The sequence below is a fragment of the Lissotriton vulgaris genome, chromosome 3_1, assembly GCF_964263255.1.
Source record: "Lissotriton vulgaris chromosome 3_1, aLisVul1.2, whole genome shotgun sequence".
In the NCBI taxonomy this organism is placed as follows: domain Eukaryota; kingdom Metazoa; phylum Chordata; class Amphibia; order Caudata; family Salamandridae; genus Lissotriton; species Lissotriton vulgaris.
The window spans coordinates 1,380,313,307-1,380,327,583 of NC_141689.1; the positions used below are offsets into that span (position 1 = coordinate 1,380,313,307).

The 14,277-nt window shown below is 53.0% G+C and overlaps 1 protein-coding gene across 1 annotated transcript in view; it reads right to left on the reverse strand.

The window, feature by feature from the left end:
- Positions 1-8,212: 8,212 nt before the first annotated feature.
- Positions 8,213-14,277, reverse strand: part of TDRD7 (tudor domain containing 7) — a 1,355,384-nt gene continuing 1,349,319 nt past the window's right edge. Inside the window, exon 17 of the mRNA XM_086961853.1 lies at positions 8,213-8,757. Coding sequence (XP_086817979.1) covers positions 8,540-8,757 — 218 coding nt within the window. The 3' untranslated portion in view covers positions 8,213-8,539. The remainder of the gene's footprint in view (positions 8,758-14,277) is intronic.

A 14,277-nucleotide genomic window follows, 5' to 3' on the forward strand; every position in this document is an offset into this window, starting at 1 on the left:
TGATGGAGGTACTGTCAGCCACCAAAAGCAGAGTTCCCTCACAGAAACATGGGGATCAAAGCCCTAATGTCCCAAAATTGCTGGGGAGGCAGGAAAGTGTCTAGCTCTGCTCGAAAAGGAGACACTAGGATGGCTGGTGATGAGACTTTGGGAGACTGACTCAAAACCTCAGTTTGAAAAGCCACCTACTGAACGTTGCACAGGCAAAAATTCTACCCACAATCACCTACGGCAGTGAAGCTCTGAGAGGTAGAGATGCTAAATTGCTGGTCAAAATACTAGTAAAAGCATATAAAACTATGTCCAGACTCCCAAACTACACTTCCCCGGCGCATATATCATCTGCTAGAACAAGATCAGATCATCGGCCCCATAAACTCTAAATCAGCTCTTATGGCAAGATCTCCATCTGAGGGAGAATTCTCCTGCAAGAAGCTACCTTCAAGAGGCACTGGTAAGCACTGGACTCTTGGCCCTCCGGAACATACAGAATCATCATTCAGCTTTCAAGAAATTAGTTTGGAAATCTCAGAAAAAACTGTTTTTGGTGGAAGACAAAGCAGCCAGATCGCATGCTTGGATGACTGAACAATTACAAGATCTTAGCCCCCCAAAAATATTTTACTTTGGGTTACCCAAAGGCACAGAAACTAACATTTCTAAAGCTCCGCCTCGGCTTGATCCCATGAAGCTAGAACCTTCCTTCATGGAAGCAGGACCCAACTTTAACATCTTACAGCCTGTGTAAAAATTGCCAGGCCGACATCTCCCATCTATTATGCCCCTGCAAGGAGTTGCTACAAGAAAGGAGGCACAAGTTACTACTTGTGTAACGATATATCTGTAAGAGACATTAGTTAGTGATAGATTCCTTACCTTAGAATATCCCCAGGCGTCAGACTGGATCCGGAAAGTTTTGCGGAGCAGTACCCTTGCGCGTCGGTAGGCGTCGTCTGCGGCTCCGCGTCCGTCGTCGGCACCGTGATGACGTCGTCGGAGTATATAGACGCCGCCTCCGCGTGCTGACGTCAGTTCTTAGCCACAGCTTTTCCGCGCCAGAAGCGCAGAGCCATGACAAAAACCGACTCTGGTGTCAAGAAACTAGGGCCCTGAAAGGGGATGACCTTAACCCTAGATATCGGTTCGCAGAACGGGGAGGATGGGTGGGTCGGTAAGGAATCTATCACTAACTAATGTCTCTTACAGATATATCGTTACACAAGTAGTAACTTGTGCATCTGAAAGAGACACGTTAGTGATAGATTCCTTACCTTAGAATAGATACCCCAGCAATACCATCCCCGTGGTGGTGGGTCTGCGAACCAATATTTACACCAGAAAGTCCTGGAGAACGGAACGGCCGAAGTAGCCATCCCTCCAGACTTGACTGTCCAGGCAGTAGTGCCTCGCAAACGTGTGCAACGAAGCCCACGTAGCAGCCTGGCAAATGTCCTGCAAGGGCACACCTCGGCCCAAGGCAGTTGTAGTGGCCGTGGCTCGAGTGGAATGAGCCCGCAGCCCAACAGGTGGTTCCTTCTTAGCCAAGGAGTAACACGCCTGGATGCACATGATAATCCATCTAGAAATGGTCCTCTTGTGCACCGCTTTCCCTTTCTTAGAGCCCGCGTACCCAACAAAGAGTTGATCATCCACCCGGAACTGGCGTGTGTGATCCAGATAGAATGAGAGCGCACGTTTTGGGTCCAGACGGTGGAGCCTCTCCTCCTCTCTCGAGGGGTGCGGAGGCGGGAAGAAGGTGGGCAATGTGATGGACTGCCCAATGTGGAAGGCCGTGACCACCTTAGGCAAGAAGGAGGGCCTAGTCCTCAAAACAACCTTGTCCGGATGGACTGAAAGGAAAGGAGGCTTACAAGAAAGAGCCTGGAGCTCACTCACTCTCCTGGCAGAGGTGATGGCTACCAGGAATGCAGTCTTCAAAGAAAGAAGGCGAAGTGGACAGTTATGAAGTGGCTCAAAGGGAGCGCACATCAGAAATGTTAGAACCAGATTCAAGTCCCACTGAGGCATCACGAAAGGAACAGGAGGAAAGGTATGAGTGATGCCTTTCAGAAATCTGTTAACTATTGGGGACTTGAACAAAGAAGGTTGGTCAGGCAGCCTCAGAAAGGCTGAAAGAGCCGAAAGATAGCCCTTGATAGTGCCCAGAGCAGAGCCCTGCTGGGCAAGGGAAAGAAGGAAGAGAAGAATCTCAGAGAGAGGGGCATTGAGAGGATCCACAGCCTTTGCTGTGCACCATGCCACAAATCTGTTCCACCTGCAGGCGTATACCGTTTTTGTGGAGGGACGCCTGGCTGCCAGAATGATGTTGCAAACTTCAGGAGGCAAGTCAAATGGCCTCAACTGCCGCCGCTCAATCTCCATGCATGGAGGTGGAGACTGGACAGGTTCGGGTGGAGGACCGTCCCCTGCTGCTGCGACAGAAGGTCCTCCTGAAGAGGCAGACGAACCGGGGGATCGACTGACATACTGAGTAGCTCGGGATACCAGAACCTTCGTGCCCAGTCCGGAGCCACAAGGATGACTTGTGCCCGGTCGCGCTTGATCTTCTTCAGCACTCTGGGCAGAAGAGGTATAGGCGGAAATGCGTACAACAGACCGCAGCTCCACTCGCGACGAAAAGCGTCTCCGAGCGAGTGCCGCCTTGGAAATTCCAACGCGCAGAACTGATGACATTGCGCGTTCTCTTCGGTGGCGAATAGATCTAACCAAGGCTCTCCCCAACGCAGAAAGAGGCCTTGCGCCACGTCCGAGTTCAGACGCCATTCGTGATCCATCGAGTACCGACGGCTGAGTTCGTCCGCCCTGGCGTTCAGAGAACCTGCCAGGTGTTGGACCACCAGAGTCATGCCCTGATGTTCCAGCCACTGCCAGAGGCGCAGAGCCTCCTGGCAGAGGGTCCACGACCCCACCCCTCCCTGTTTGTTGCAGTACCACATGGCGGTGGTGTTGTCTGTGAACACCTGCACTGCACTCCCTCGGACAGACGGGAGGAATGCTTTCAGTGCCAGACGAATCGCCCGCAGCTCCAACAGATTGATATGGAGCCGGGATTCCGCCGGAGACCAGAGTCCTCTGATCTCCGCCTCTCCCAAGTGGCCACCCCAGCCCTAGAGGGACGCGTCCGTCACAACTACGTGCTCCGGTTGGGGAAGGGAGAGGGACCTGCCGTTGACCCAATCGCGGTCCGTGAGCCACCACTGCAGCTGTCTCGCAGTGCCCTCCGAGATCAGGACATGGTCGGAAAGGTTGCCCCGGTGCTGGGCCCACTGAAACTTCAGGTCCCACTGCAGAGCCCGCATCCGCCACCGTATGCGATGCACCAGAAGGATGCAGGAGGCCATCAGCCCCAGAAGCCGCAGCGTCAACCTGACCGAAACCCGGGATAACGGCCCGAAGACCGGGATCAGGGCCTGAATATCCCGGACTCGCTGTTCGGGCGGGTAAACCCGAAACTGCGCCGAGTCGAGAACCGCTCCGATGAAAAGGAGCTTCTGAGAGGGGCACAGGTGCGACTTCGGCACATTGATGGAAAATCCCAGCCTGTGCAGGAGATCCGCCGTAGTCTGGAGGTGGATGACGACTGCCTGGGGCGAGCCCGCCTTCAACAATCAGTCGTCTAGGTAGGGGAAGACTGAAACCCCTAACCTGCGCAGGTGAGCTGCGACCACCGCCATCACCTTCGTGAACACCCGTGGGGCGCTGGTAAGGCCGAAGGGGAGCACGGTAAACTGAAAGTGCTCGTGGCCTACCGTGAACCGCAGGTAACGCCGGTGGGCCGGCAGGACGGGGATGTGGAAATACGCATCCTGCAAGTCCAACGCTACCATCCAGTCTCCTGGGTCTAGGGCAGTCAAGACCTGAGCCAGTGTCAGCATTTTGAACTTCTCCTTCCGGAGGAAGCCGTTGACGTTCCTCAGATCCAAGATAGGGCGTAGGCCCCCTTTGCCCTTCTTGGGTACCAGGAAGTAGTGGGAGTAGCAACCACGTCCTACTTCTGGCCCAGGAACGCGCTCGATGGCCCCCTTGGCCAAGAGGGCCGAAACTTCCTCCTGCAGGAGCCGCAAATGGTCCCCCGATACGCGGTGGTGTTGCGGTGGCATGGCTTGAGGGGTCGTCTCGAAGGGGAGGGAGTAGCCCCTTCGGACGATCTGCAGCACCCACCTGTCCGAAGTGACTGTGCGCCAGTGAGAGTGGTGATGGCGAACCCTGCCTCCCACTGGCGTCACATGGGCCGAAAAGCACGGACTAGGAGGGTTTAGAGGCGGATGCTGCGGGGGCAGGTGTGGACTGGCTCCGCTTGCCTCCCCGACCGCCTACACGGCGGTTTCCACGGCCGCCGCCGCGCTGGACGACAGTTTGCGGCGAGTGGCTGGCGGCACGCGTGGGGACGCCCCTTCCATGGCCACGAAAGGAGCGAAAAGCAGCCACTTGCTGGCGCGGGGCCGAGAGGCCCAAGGACTTGGCCGTAGCCCTGGAGTCCTTAAAGCGCTCGAGCGCGTGGTCTGCCTTGTCGCCAAAGAGGCGACGGCCATCGAACGGCATGTCCATGAGTGTATTCTGGACATCAGCCGAGAAGTTGGCGGACCTAAGCCAGGCGTGGCGTCGAATCGCCACCGTCGTAGCAATCGCTCTGCCCAGCGAGTCAGTGGTGTCCAGTCCGCACCTGATCGAATATTTCGCTGCGTCCCGGCCCTCCACCAGGGCTTGGTCGAGTTTGGCCCGTACCTCCAACGGGCACTCTGGCAGCAATTCCGCCACCGTTTCCCATATAGAATGGGTGTAACGGCCCAAGAGGCATGCGGTGTTGGAAGACCGCAGTCCACAGCTAAGGGACGAGAAGACCTTTTTGCCAAAGGCCTCGTACCTCTTGGATTCCCGATCAGGGGGTGCTGACGGGAAGGCGGTCTGGGAGTTAGAGGCCTGGATAACCAGACTCTCGGGGGTGGGGTGGGTGGACAGGAAACATGGGTCGTCCGGAGCCGGGCGGTGGCGTCTGGCCACGTTCCTATCTACAGGCAACCTGTAGCGGGCCTGGACCAAGTGCCCAACAGAACGTCCGACAAGGCCTCATTAAACGACAGCATTGGCTCCATGGAGCATGACTGCGGCTTAAGGACCTCAGTGAGGAGATTAGTCCTCACGGCCGCGACGGGGAGCTCAAGGCCCAAGGCCTTAGCAGCCCTCATCAACACCACACTATATGTAGCGCCCTCCTCCGAAGCCACGGAAGGAGGAGAGACGAATCCAGTGTCTGGAGAGGTGTCCAGGCCACTGGCCTCCCCAAGGTCTCCTGTCCAGTCCATGCTAAACTGACATTCCCTTGTCAGAGGGTCCTCAGACCCCTCCCAGTCCTCCTCTTCTCTCATCTCCTGAGACTCAGGGTCGTTAGCGAATGAGGATGGTTCATAGGGATAGAAATCCCCGAACGGCGTCAGGATCGGCGCCGACTGGCGCTGTCCCGACGTCGGGACCCATAGAGAGGAGGTAATGGGGACGGCGTCGGCCGGGACCGACGCCGGCGGGGACACCACACGGACCGACCCCAGGGGGGTCGTAAGGTCCACCGGGGACGCTCCATCGCCCGACGAGGGCCGAACGGCACCCTGCGGCGTCGGACCCGAAGGCACCGACGACGCCGGGACCGCCGAACTCTGTGGCGCCGAGCCCGAGGGCAGCGGCGGCGTCGGGATCGCAGAGCCCTGCGGCGCCGGGGTCGAAGACGCCGGCGGCGTCGAGGCCGAAGCACCCGACGGCGTCGGGGTTGTACCCGACCCACTAGGGCCCCCAGACGGGTTCGCTGGGCCCGAAGGCGCCGCGGAACCCGTCGGAGAAGAAAGGGACCTCATGGCCATGAGGAAGCACTCTATCTCCTCCGGCGTCGCGTTCAGCCCAGGGACCGGGGGGTATGGAGCCGAACGCGGCGCCCGCGACTCCTGAGGAGCCGCGTGGGCGGTGTCACCCGAACCCCCGGCCGCATCGCGCGAGCGTCGGAGGGAGTCGGAAGAGCGATGATGTTTCTTCGACTTCTTATGCTTCTTACCTGACGACTTGGACCCGGAGGAGTGGCGCCGACTCCCGGAGCTGTGACGGCTCCGCCCCCGCGACCTGTCCCTCGACCTCCCGTGGGACCGGGACCTCACATGGAGCGGGCCCGACTGGCGGATCTCGAGTCGCCTGCGGGACCGCTCCCGCCTGGCCTTCCTCGAGAGGGCCCGACAGTCGGAGCAGGCCTCGTCGTCATGGTCGACGCCCAAACACGTCAGGCACAGTCGGTGCGGATCCGTTACCGACATGAGTCGTTCGCAACCGCCGCAGTGCTTGAAGCCGGGCATCCCTAACGGCACCGTCGGAGTCGTGAAGACTTCGAAAGAGATCAAAAAGATCCAAAAAGTTAGTCAAAAAATGACCAGAGAACTGCTTTTTCCAGATCTGCGCTGGCTGGCGCGGAAAAAAGAACTGACGTCAGCACGCGGAGGCGGCGTCTATATACTCCGACGACGTCATCACGGCGCCCACGACGCAGACGACGGACGCGGAGCCGCAGACGACGCCTACCGACGCGCAAGGGTACTGCTACGCAAAACTTTCCGGATCCAGTCTGACGCCTGGGGATATTCTAAGGTAAGGAATCTATCACTAACGTGTCTCTTTCAGATACAGCTGTTAAAAATCCACGTTAATCACAGGAAAATTCGTTCAAGGAGGCAAGCAGATTTGGCATGCTTTGATCCAGCAATACCACAACTAAACTGCAGGCTAGTGAGATTTCTTGACGTAGCCGAGAAAAAATTCCATCCCATCCCAAACCGAAGCTTCTCCTGGGTTCAGGGGGAGCCTGACAGGTCATCCCACGCAGGTAACCGGCTGCTTAAACACCATTGATCACAGTGTTACTTCATCCAAATCAAGATAAGAGGCTTCTCTAATCAAGGCCGCTCTGGGAAGCCATCACAGAGTGCTCAGACTGATCCTTTAGTAATGCATCTTTTTGGACAATAACATTTTCAGACTGAGCAATTAACTGACTGCATTACTCATACTGGCTGCTATCTGCACTAGTAACAAAGCACTTTTATTCTGTCCATAATTTAACTGTTTCAAAGCCTTTAATGATTTACGAAATTTTTCAAACGTGTAATTCATATTTTACTATGATCCTATTGTTTTAATTGAAATTTGTATTGCAATGGTTTTCAGTAACTATGCAAGCGTAATACATTCAAATTCAGTTTGATGAGCAGCAGATCAAGGCTTGCAAGTGTTCCAACAACAGCTGTGGCAATCACACCTTCAGAATCCAGTTGTTGAGCTTCAAGAATACGGATACGCTAGACCATCGAAGATATGTCATAAACCCATGAAGACATGGGGACTGATGGTACCCCACACAGAAGAACACTTTAAACAACTCTGATGTATTGCTCGCGGTTGGATCCCGGAACTGAGACAGGGCAAAGGCACCAACTATTGGGGCAGGGGAGCCATTTCAAATTTCTTGTTTCAAGGCTGGCACCTGGAGAAGATTCAATGGTGAGAAATCTGCAAGACGAAGTATCCAGTCAAACAGTTTAAATGGACCTTTTCTGCTTTCCCACTGTAGCATATTTGCAAAGATTAAGTAACGCTTGCTCTCAATCGGAGGTTGCTCAGATAAAAGTATGAACCAAAGACTGTCTAAAATAGTGACAGAAAGGCACAGCTCTTTCAACATTTATGAGTTAACACCACTGATGGTTGCTACATATGATTGGATATTTGAGCAGCAATTGAACAGTACTCTCAAGTTAATTATTTCTGACAACAAAAGTTGTTCATTCCTGTTATTAAGTGGTTGGGAGGAAAAGTGAGAGTTTTAGCAAGTCTTTTCTGAAAGATTCTGCTACAGGCCATGATGTACTGCTGAATCTTATCCCCACTACTTCACAGGCAAGATTCATCAGTGCTTGAAACGGAAAAATAGAAGTGCAGGTACCCTATACCAGAGTACCTAGTTGCTTCTAAAAAATGCAGGCACTATTCAATTAAACATATTGCACCTCTGTTGAGAAGTGCTCCCTCTCAAAATAAAGAAGTGCAGATTTTCAGAGCCAGCCTATTTTAAAGCACCGAGAATCATCATACACAGTCCCTTTCATGTTTATTTTATCACGATTCATTGTAGTAAATAAATTAGAGGCCAGACAATCAGTTTCACAAAAAATTTAAATAGGTTCTTTTAATTTCCATTTATTTTGAAAATAACACACTGCATTTTCAAAGTAACAATATACATATACATTTATATATATATTTATTTATTTATATATAAACTATAGCATTAAACACTGCAATTTCTAGGGAAATTAGTCTCTTTAGGTAAACAAAAGTATATGCTTTTTAAATATCGTTTACAGAATTCACAATTTGAATACCTCATTTATTGAAAACCTTCCAAAATGGTAAACCTCTAAAAATAAATCTTTTTACACATTTATTTTCCGATTGAAGAATCTGAATTAAGTTAAGCGCCACAATATTTTCAAGATTTGGACAATCCTTCAAGGATTTCACTCATAAGTGAATGAATCCATAGATCAGTATCTGGAAGTGATGTATCGACTACGTATGCCACAACTTTCCTATTCCAAGGATCTGCGCTTTCAAATACGGATTGCACCAGTGCCACCAGAGGTTTCTTCTCCACGTGATTACGAAAAACAATAGAGGCCTCCTCAGACCACTGTTCGCATTTCACTCCTGCAACAGAAAACAACTCATGTTAAAAATGATCAGAGATACTACTGATACATAAAAGTAACAAGCAGCACCAGAAAGCAAGTAGTTATTGGGGAAATCACATGATTAAAACAAATTCCTGCTCATATTACTTTTTCTTCACAATTTGTAACTAAAATGGTTACTCATTTACTGTTCTGAACCCGGGTATAGCAGGATGAGGTCAGCCTACCTATCCAGGTGTACCTTCACATCTAGCTGATCAATCATCTCTGCTTCACTCACATGCCTACACTAGTGCCGATGATGGAAGAAGTAACCAGGTGGAGAAAGAGCTTAACTGACTACATGTCCCAACACGCGCCTAAGCACAGTTCATCAAACAAGAATTGGTGAAGCCAATAGGTCTTGCCTGCGGAACAAGAGCTATTGGCTTTGTCAAGATGTACCATGTACAGCTGCGCAGCTGTAATGCAGCACTGCTTACAAAAGAAAACATTGGAAAAGGCAATAGGTCTTGTCTATGAGTGTTATTTTGGCTTCGTCAGAGTTTTTAACCATGTTGTGCAGCTGCTGAGCAACATGGATGAAGGTGTGTGTGTATATATATTACCTACTGGCGGTTGCCAGTAGGTAGTTATAGTTAGGAACTAGTTTCCATAGGAAATCTGCAACATTCTATTTGGAATAACTGTCGCCGGTTGACTAATATTTGTGAAATTCTCCAAGAAGATGGGGCGCTCCGCTCCTATCCTGAAAGTTTCGGGTGATTCGTCAAGCGGAGGCCGAGGAAAAAGGGGGTCCCAAAACGTGTTTTCCCCATGCAATTTTCCATAGGTACCTTTAAGTGAGGCTACAGCCCGAACTGCTGAACGGAATTACACCAAAGTTGGCAAAAAGGTAGAGTTTGTTTAGCAGATCACGCTTTTAGTTAAATGATGTAATCCGTTCAGTAGTTCCTGAGAAAATCAAAAGTAAAATTATAGATATATATCCGAAGTTGTAACGTACGCGTCCTGTCCGAGGCCTCTACGCGTACCATTACGAGCACGAGCTGCATGCTAATTGGCTGAAAACTGTCTGTCAACACTCCAAACCAGGAAGTGTTGGCAGCCATCTTGTGTCTCGGTAGAACCGAGGCACAAGAAAAGTGATAAACAAGTGAGCAAAAGACCCAAAGGGGGCAGGGTAGAAAGACCCTGACCCCCTAGGCCTGCTCAGGGGGTCCCACAAGAACCCCCAAGGCCCCCAAAAATTATTTTTTTTTAAATCGCGGGATACGCGCAGGGTACGCGTACCCTGCCGATCCCCCCCAAAAAATTAAGGCACCACCCTGCAAACGTGCCCCCTGGCACGTTTGCAGAGGGGGAACTAATTCCCCTTGAATACTGGGGGTCCCTGGGGGCCATGTAGCCCACCAGGAACCTCCAGTATGCGCAAGGGGCTGCCTTGCAGAGAAGTGTAAAGAGGCCACGCCCCTTTTTACACCTCTGCAACGCAGCCCCCAGGCGCACACTGGAGGTTCCTGGTGGGCTAGTTGGCCACGGGGAACCCCCAGTATTTAAGGGGAATTAGTTCCCCCTCTACAAACGCGCCAGGGGGCTGCCTTGCAGAGACGTGTAAAGAGACCACACTCCTTTTTACACGTCTGCAAGGCAGCCCCCTGGCGCATACTGGAGGTTCCTGACCCCCTAGGCCAAACTTTTTTTTATTATAAATCATGGGATGCGCGTAGGGTACGCGTACCCTGCCCATCCCCCCAAAAAATTAAGGCACCACACTGCAAATGCACCCCCTGGCGCATTTACAGAGGGGGAAATAATTCCCTTTGAATACTGGGGGGTCCCTGGGGGCCAAGTAGCCCACCAGGAACCTCCAGTATGCGCCAGGGGGCTGCCTAGCAGAGACATGTAAAGAGGCCACGCCCCTTTTTACACCTCTCTGCAACGCAGCCCCTGGCTCATACTGGAGGTTCCTGGTGGGCTAGTTGGCCCCCAGGGACCCCCGGTATGCAAGGGGACTTAATCCCCTAACTAAGAACGTGCTATGGGTCGCATTTGCACAGTGGTGAAGGTAGGGGGCGGGGCTTGTGGTGATGTGTGCAAACCTGCCCTGTGGCACGTTTTAAGTTGGGGAATTAATTCCTCTTCAATCCAGAGGTCCCCTAAGGGCCAACAAGCCCACTAGGTGCCTCCAGTAAGCGCCACGGAGCTGTGTTGCAGAGTGTTGTAAAAAGGGGGCGTGGCCTCTGAACACCTCACACCTATGTCAGTTTTCTTCGGAGAACTTTTCCAGGCACACAAACAAAAACTGTGAAAATATAGGAACAGTGTGCGAGAAAATCCGATAAACAGAAAGGAAAGAGCAAATGGTGAGGAACAGCACCATTCAGGAGAGTGCCAGGCACTGTGGCACCGAAAGACATAGAAGGGAAGAGCAGAGCACATCTACTGTGAAGCAACCCTGCAAGCAAATACAACATCCTCCCAGGGGGCAGAAAAGCATTCGAAAAACGTCACAGCAGACTAAGAGGCCTGCAACCACGGTCGATAAACAGTGAAGGACAACAATGCCAGAACCGAAGAATAACAACAATTTACCCCCCAAGATAACACCAGCAAGGAGGGGCGCGTGCCCTGCAAAGAGCTAAGGCCCGAGGCACAGCCAAGAGACCCCAACTTTAAGGACCGCAGAGGAGTCAGAACCATCAATCAAGTAACATGGGGAACAGCATGAGTAGACCTCACACCGGAAGACCAGGGTGCAGGGACGCAGACCAATCAAGAGAAAGGAAGGTAGGATCAAACAAACGGAGCGAAGCATTCCACTAGGGAGGAAGGGAAAGAGAACACTTGCAGAAGACAAAACCACCTGGAGGCAGGCGAGTGCAGAAGACCAAGCTGGAGGTCCTTGCAGAACAGGGAGGAAGGGCGGGTCGTGAAGGAGACTACTAGCCGCAGATTCCTTAACGTAGAATAGATACCCTAGCCGTACCCAGAAGGGAGGAGGGCCTGAGAGAGAGCCTCCCAGTAGGAAGGAACACAGGGCCCCGGCAGGGGACGTGTAAATGTGACAAGAAGGGCAGCTCAGCCCCCCCACCAAGCAGAAGGAAGCAAGGGCGAGGGGAGGTCAGGACACCCCCATGCCCAGCCAAGGTACCAGGGACATCCACCAGAAAGCCCTGGAGGGACCGACAATGGCAGAGGAGTACTTAGGAAGAAAAAATCATTCCAAAACTCCAAGGAGGAGAGGTAGAAGTGGAGGCAAGCCCCACACCAGAAACACCCACGCACAGTGAAAGGGACAGCTGAAACGGCCAGAGCCCCAAGGCAGCAGACAAGGCAGGAACGGCTGCACAGTCAAGAAAGGCAGGCATGAGAAGAGAGACTTAGTCTTGCAAGGCTCCAGCAGACCAAGAGGCAGGAGCACAATGGCTCACCCTAAGGTCACAGGCCGTGGACCAGAAAGAGCAGGGGTGCGCATTCGCAACTGGCAAGTGCTACGAAGCAGAGCGCCCAGACCAAGCCAAGCACAAGACAAAGGCAAGGGCCAGAGAAATCCAGAACAACCCCAAAAGGGAGATCGTCCCGGACATAAACCGACCAAAGAATAAGGGGAACCAGTCCGAAGAGAAGAGGAGGAGAAAAAACGTAGGACGGACGAGCCGTCGTCCACCAGAACCCAGGAAAATACCATGAAATCCTGAACCCCTGGAACACCAGACAGAGGACAGGCTCCAAACGCCGGACAAAAAGGTCAGAACGCCACGGTACAACGCCGCAAACAGCATGCCAAAACTGGTCCAACAATGCAGCAAATACTGAACCAACAGACCTTGGAGCAGTGCAAGCTACACCCTGACAAGAACAAGAATCGCATCAGCAGTATAAAGCGATGTGAGGAAAGGCGAGGAGCCCACAAGGGGAGTCCACACCCCCCCAGCGTAGGACAGAGCTACACAATAGCTACAAGTACCCCACTTAGGGTATGACACGTTCCAAAGAAAACATGGGAACCACTCTTAAGGAAAAAATCCTGTGTCAGAGGACAAGAACATAAGCTCTGCGGTAGCAGTCAGCCAAAAAATACACACTTGTAAAAAGGGCTGAACCAGCAGCCAACAGAAGAGAGGGACCAACCAAGGGAGCCCGAAGGCACGTCAAGCCACACAAAACATATAAATGGCTCACTAAAAACACCAGAGCCTAGGAGCAGGTGGGATAACACCTCCCATCAAGCCCCGGAAGATCAACAAGCCAGGTTACGGAGGGGGAGGGAGCCCCGCAAGGAGAAGCTGAATGGCAGAGTCCGCATGAGTGTTAAACAAAAGGACCACATCATAGGGCAGGTCAACCAGACGCTCCCTAATGTTCTCAGGAAAAACAGCATCCTGCAGCCAAGCATGGCGACTGGGAGCCACAGAAGTGGCCATAGCGCGACCGAGGGCCTCGGCAACATCCAAGGCCGCACAAAGAATAAAGGCGGCCAACTCCCTACCATCCAACACATGGTGCTGTATATCAGCACGGGCACCCTCATGAGAGACATGAGAAAGAAGGGACTTTGCATAATCCCACAGGCTGGAAGTAGCCCTCGCCAACACATACAGAGTGCTGAGCGCCCACAAGGCAGCACTGGATGAAGCAAAGACATTACGCCCCCATGAATCCAACCACTGGGCCTTCCGAGACGGAGAAAACAACACCACAGGCAAGGACAGAAAGGCAGTCCGCAGAAGAGAGCCTTGAGTAGTAGGGTGGAAGGATAGGAAGACTGGGTCCTGTGGAGCAGGACGGTGGCAATGCGGAACGGCTGAGGCACCGGATCACCCATGGCAGGATGCCCCTAAGCCCCATAAGAGAATTGTGGAGTGACGCTTCAAAAGGAAGGAACAGCTCCCATCCACCAGAGCCCTGTTGGAGGACTTCCAAGAGGTTATCAGTAGGGAACGGGGTGACAGCTTCACTCATCCGCAAAATGCCAGCGGCTGTGGAAATAGCCCGAACAAAAGCAACACTGGCCTCCGTAGGGCGCCGCGGGGGAGAAAGCAACTCCTCCGTGGGCGATGACTGCAAACTGAGCCGTCAGTCCCCAATTCCAGCTATAGGGGGACGTGGCCAGCTCCGGAATGGTTGGGGATCCCCGGACGAGAGGGAGACCTGAGGGGCCCCTGGGGAAGGCGGAGAAGCCGGCGGAAGAACCAAACGCGAGCTGCGGGAAGGAGGGTCCGAGTATTTAGGCCGCGGGGACGGCGAGGAGCCCTTCCCGGAAGATGCTGGTGAAAAGGCAACAATGCAGCATCCCGTCTCTGGAGAGGAAGAGACCCACAGATGACAAATCTCTGGAGAGGAATGAGCCTCAGGAGACTAATTCAGGACCTGACGCCGGCACTGCGACGTGGAGTCCGCCTCCTCCCACCACGTGCTCCCCAAGAGAATGGGGCGGGGACGGAGCCGGTGCGGCTAAGGAACGGCGCCGAAAAGGCGCGAGCTCGACCTCACTCAGGGCATCCGCCCGCAGAGAGGACAGAGAGGGATTCGA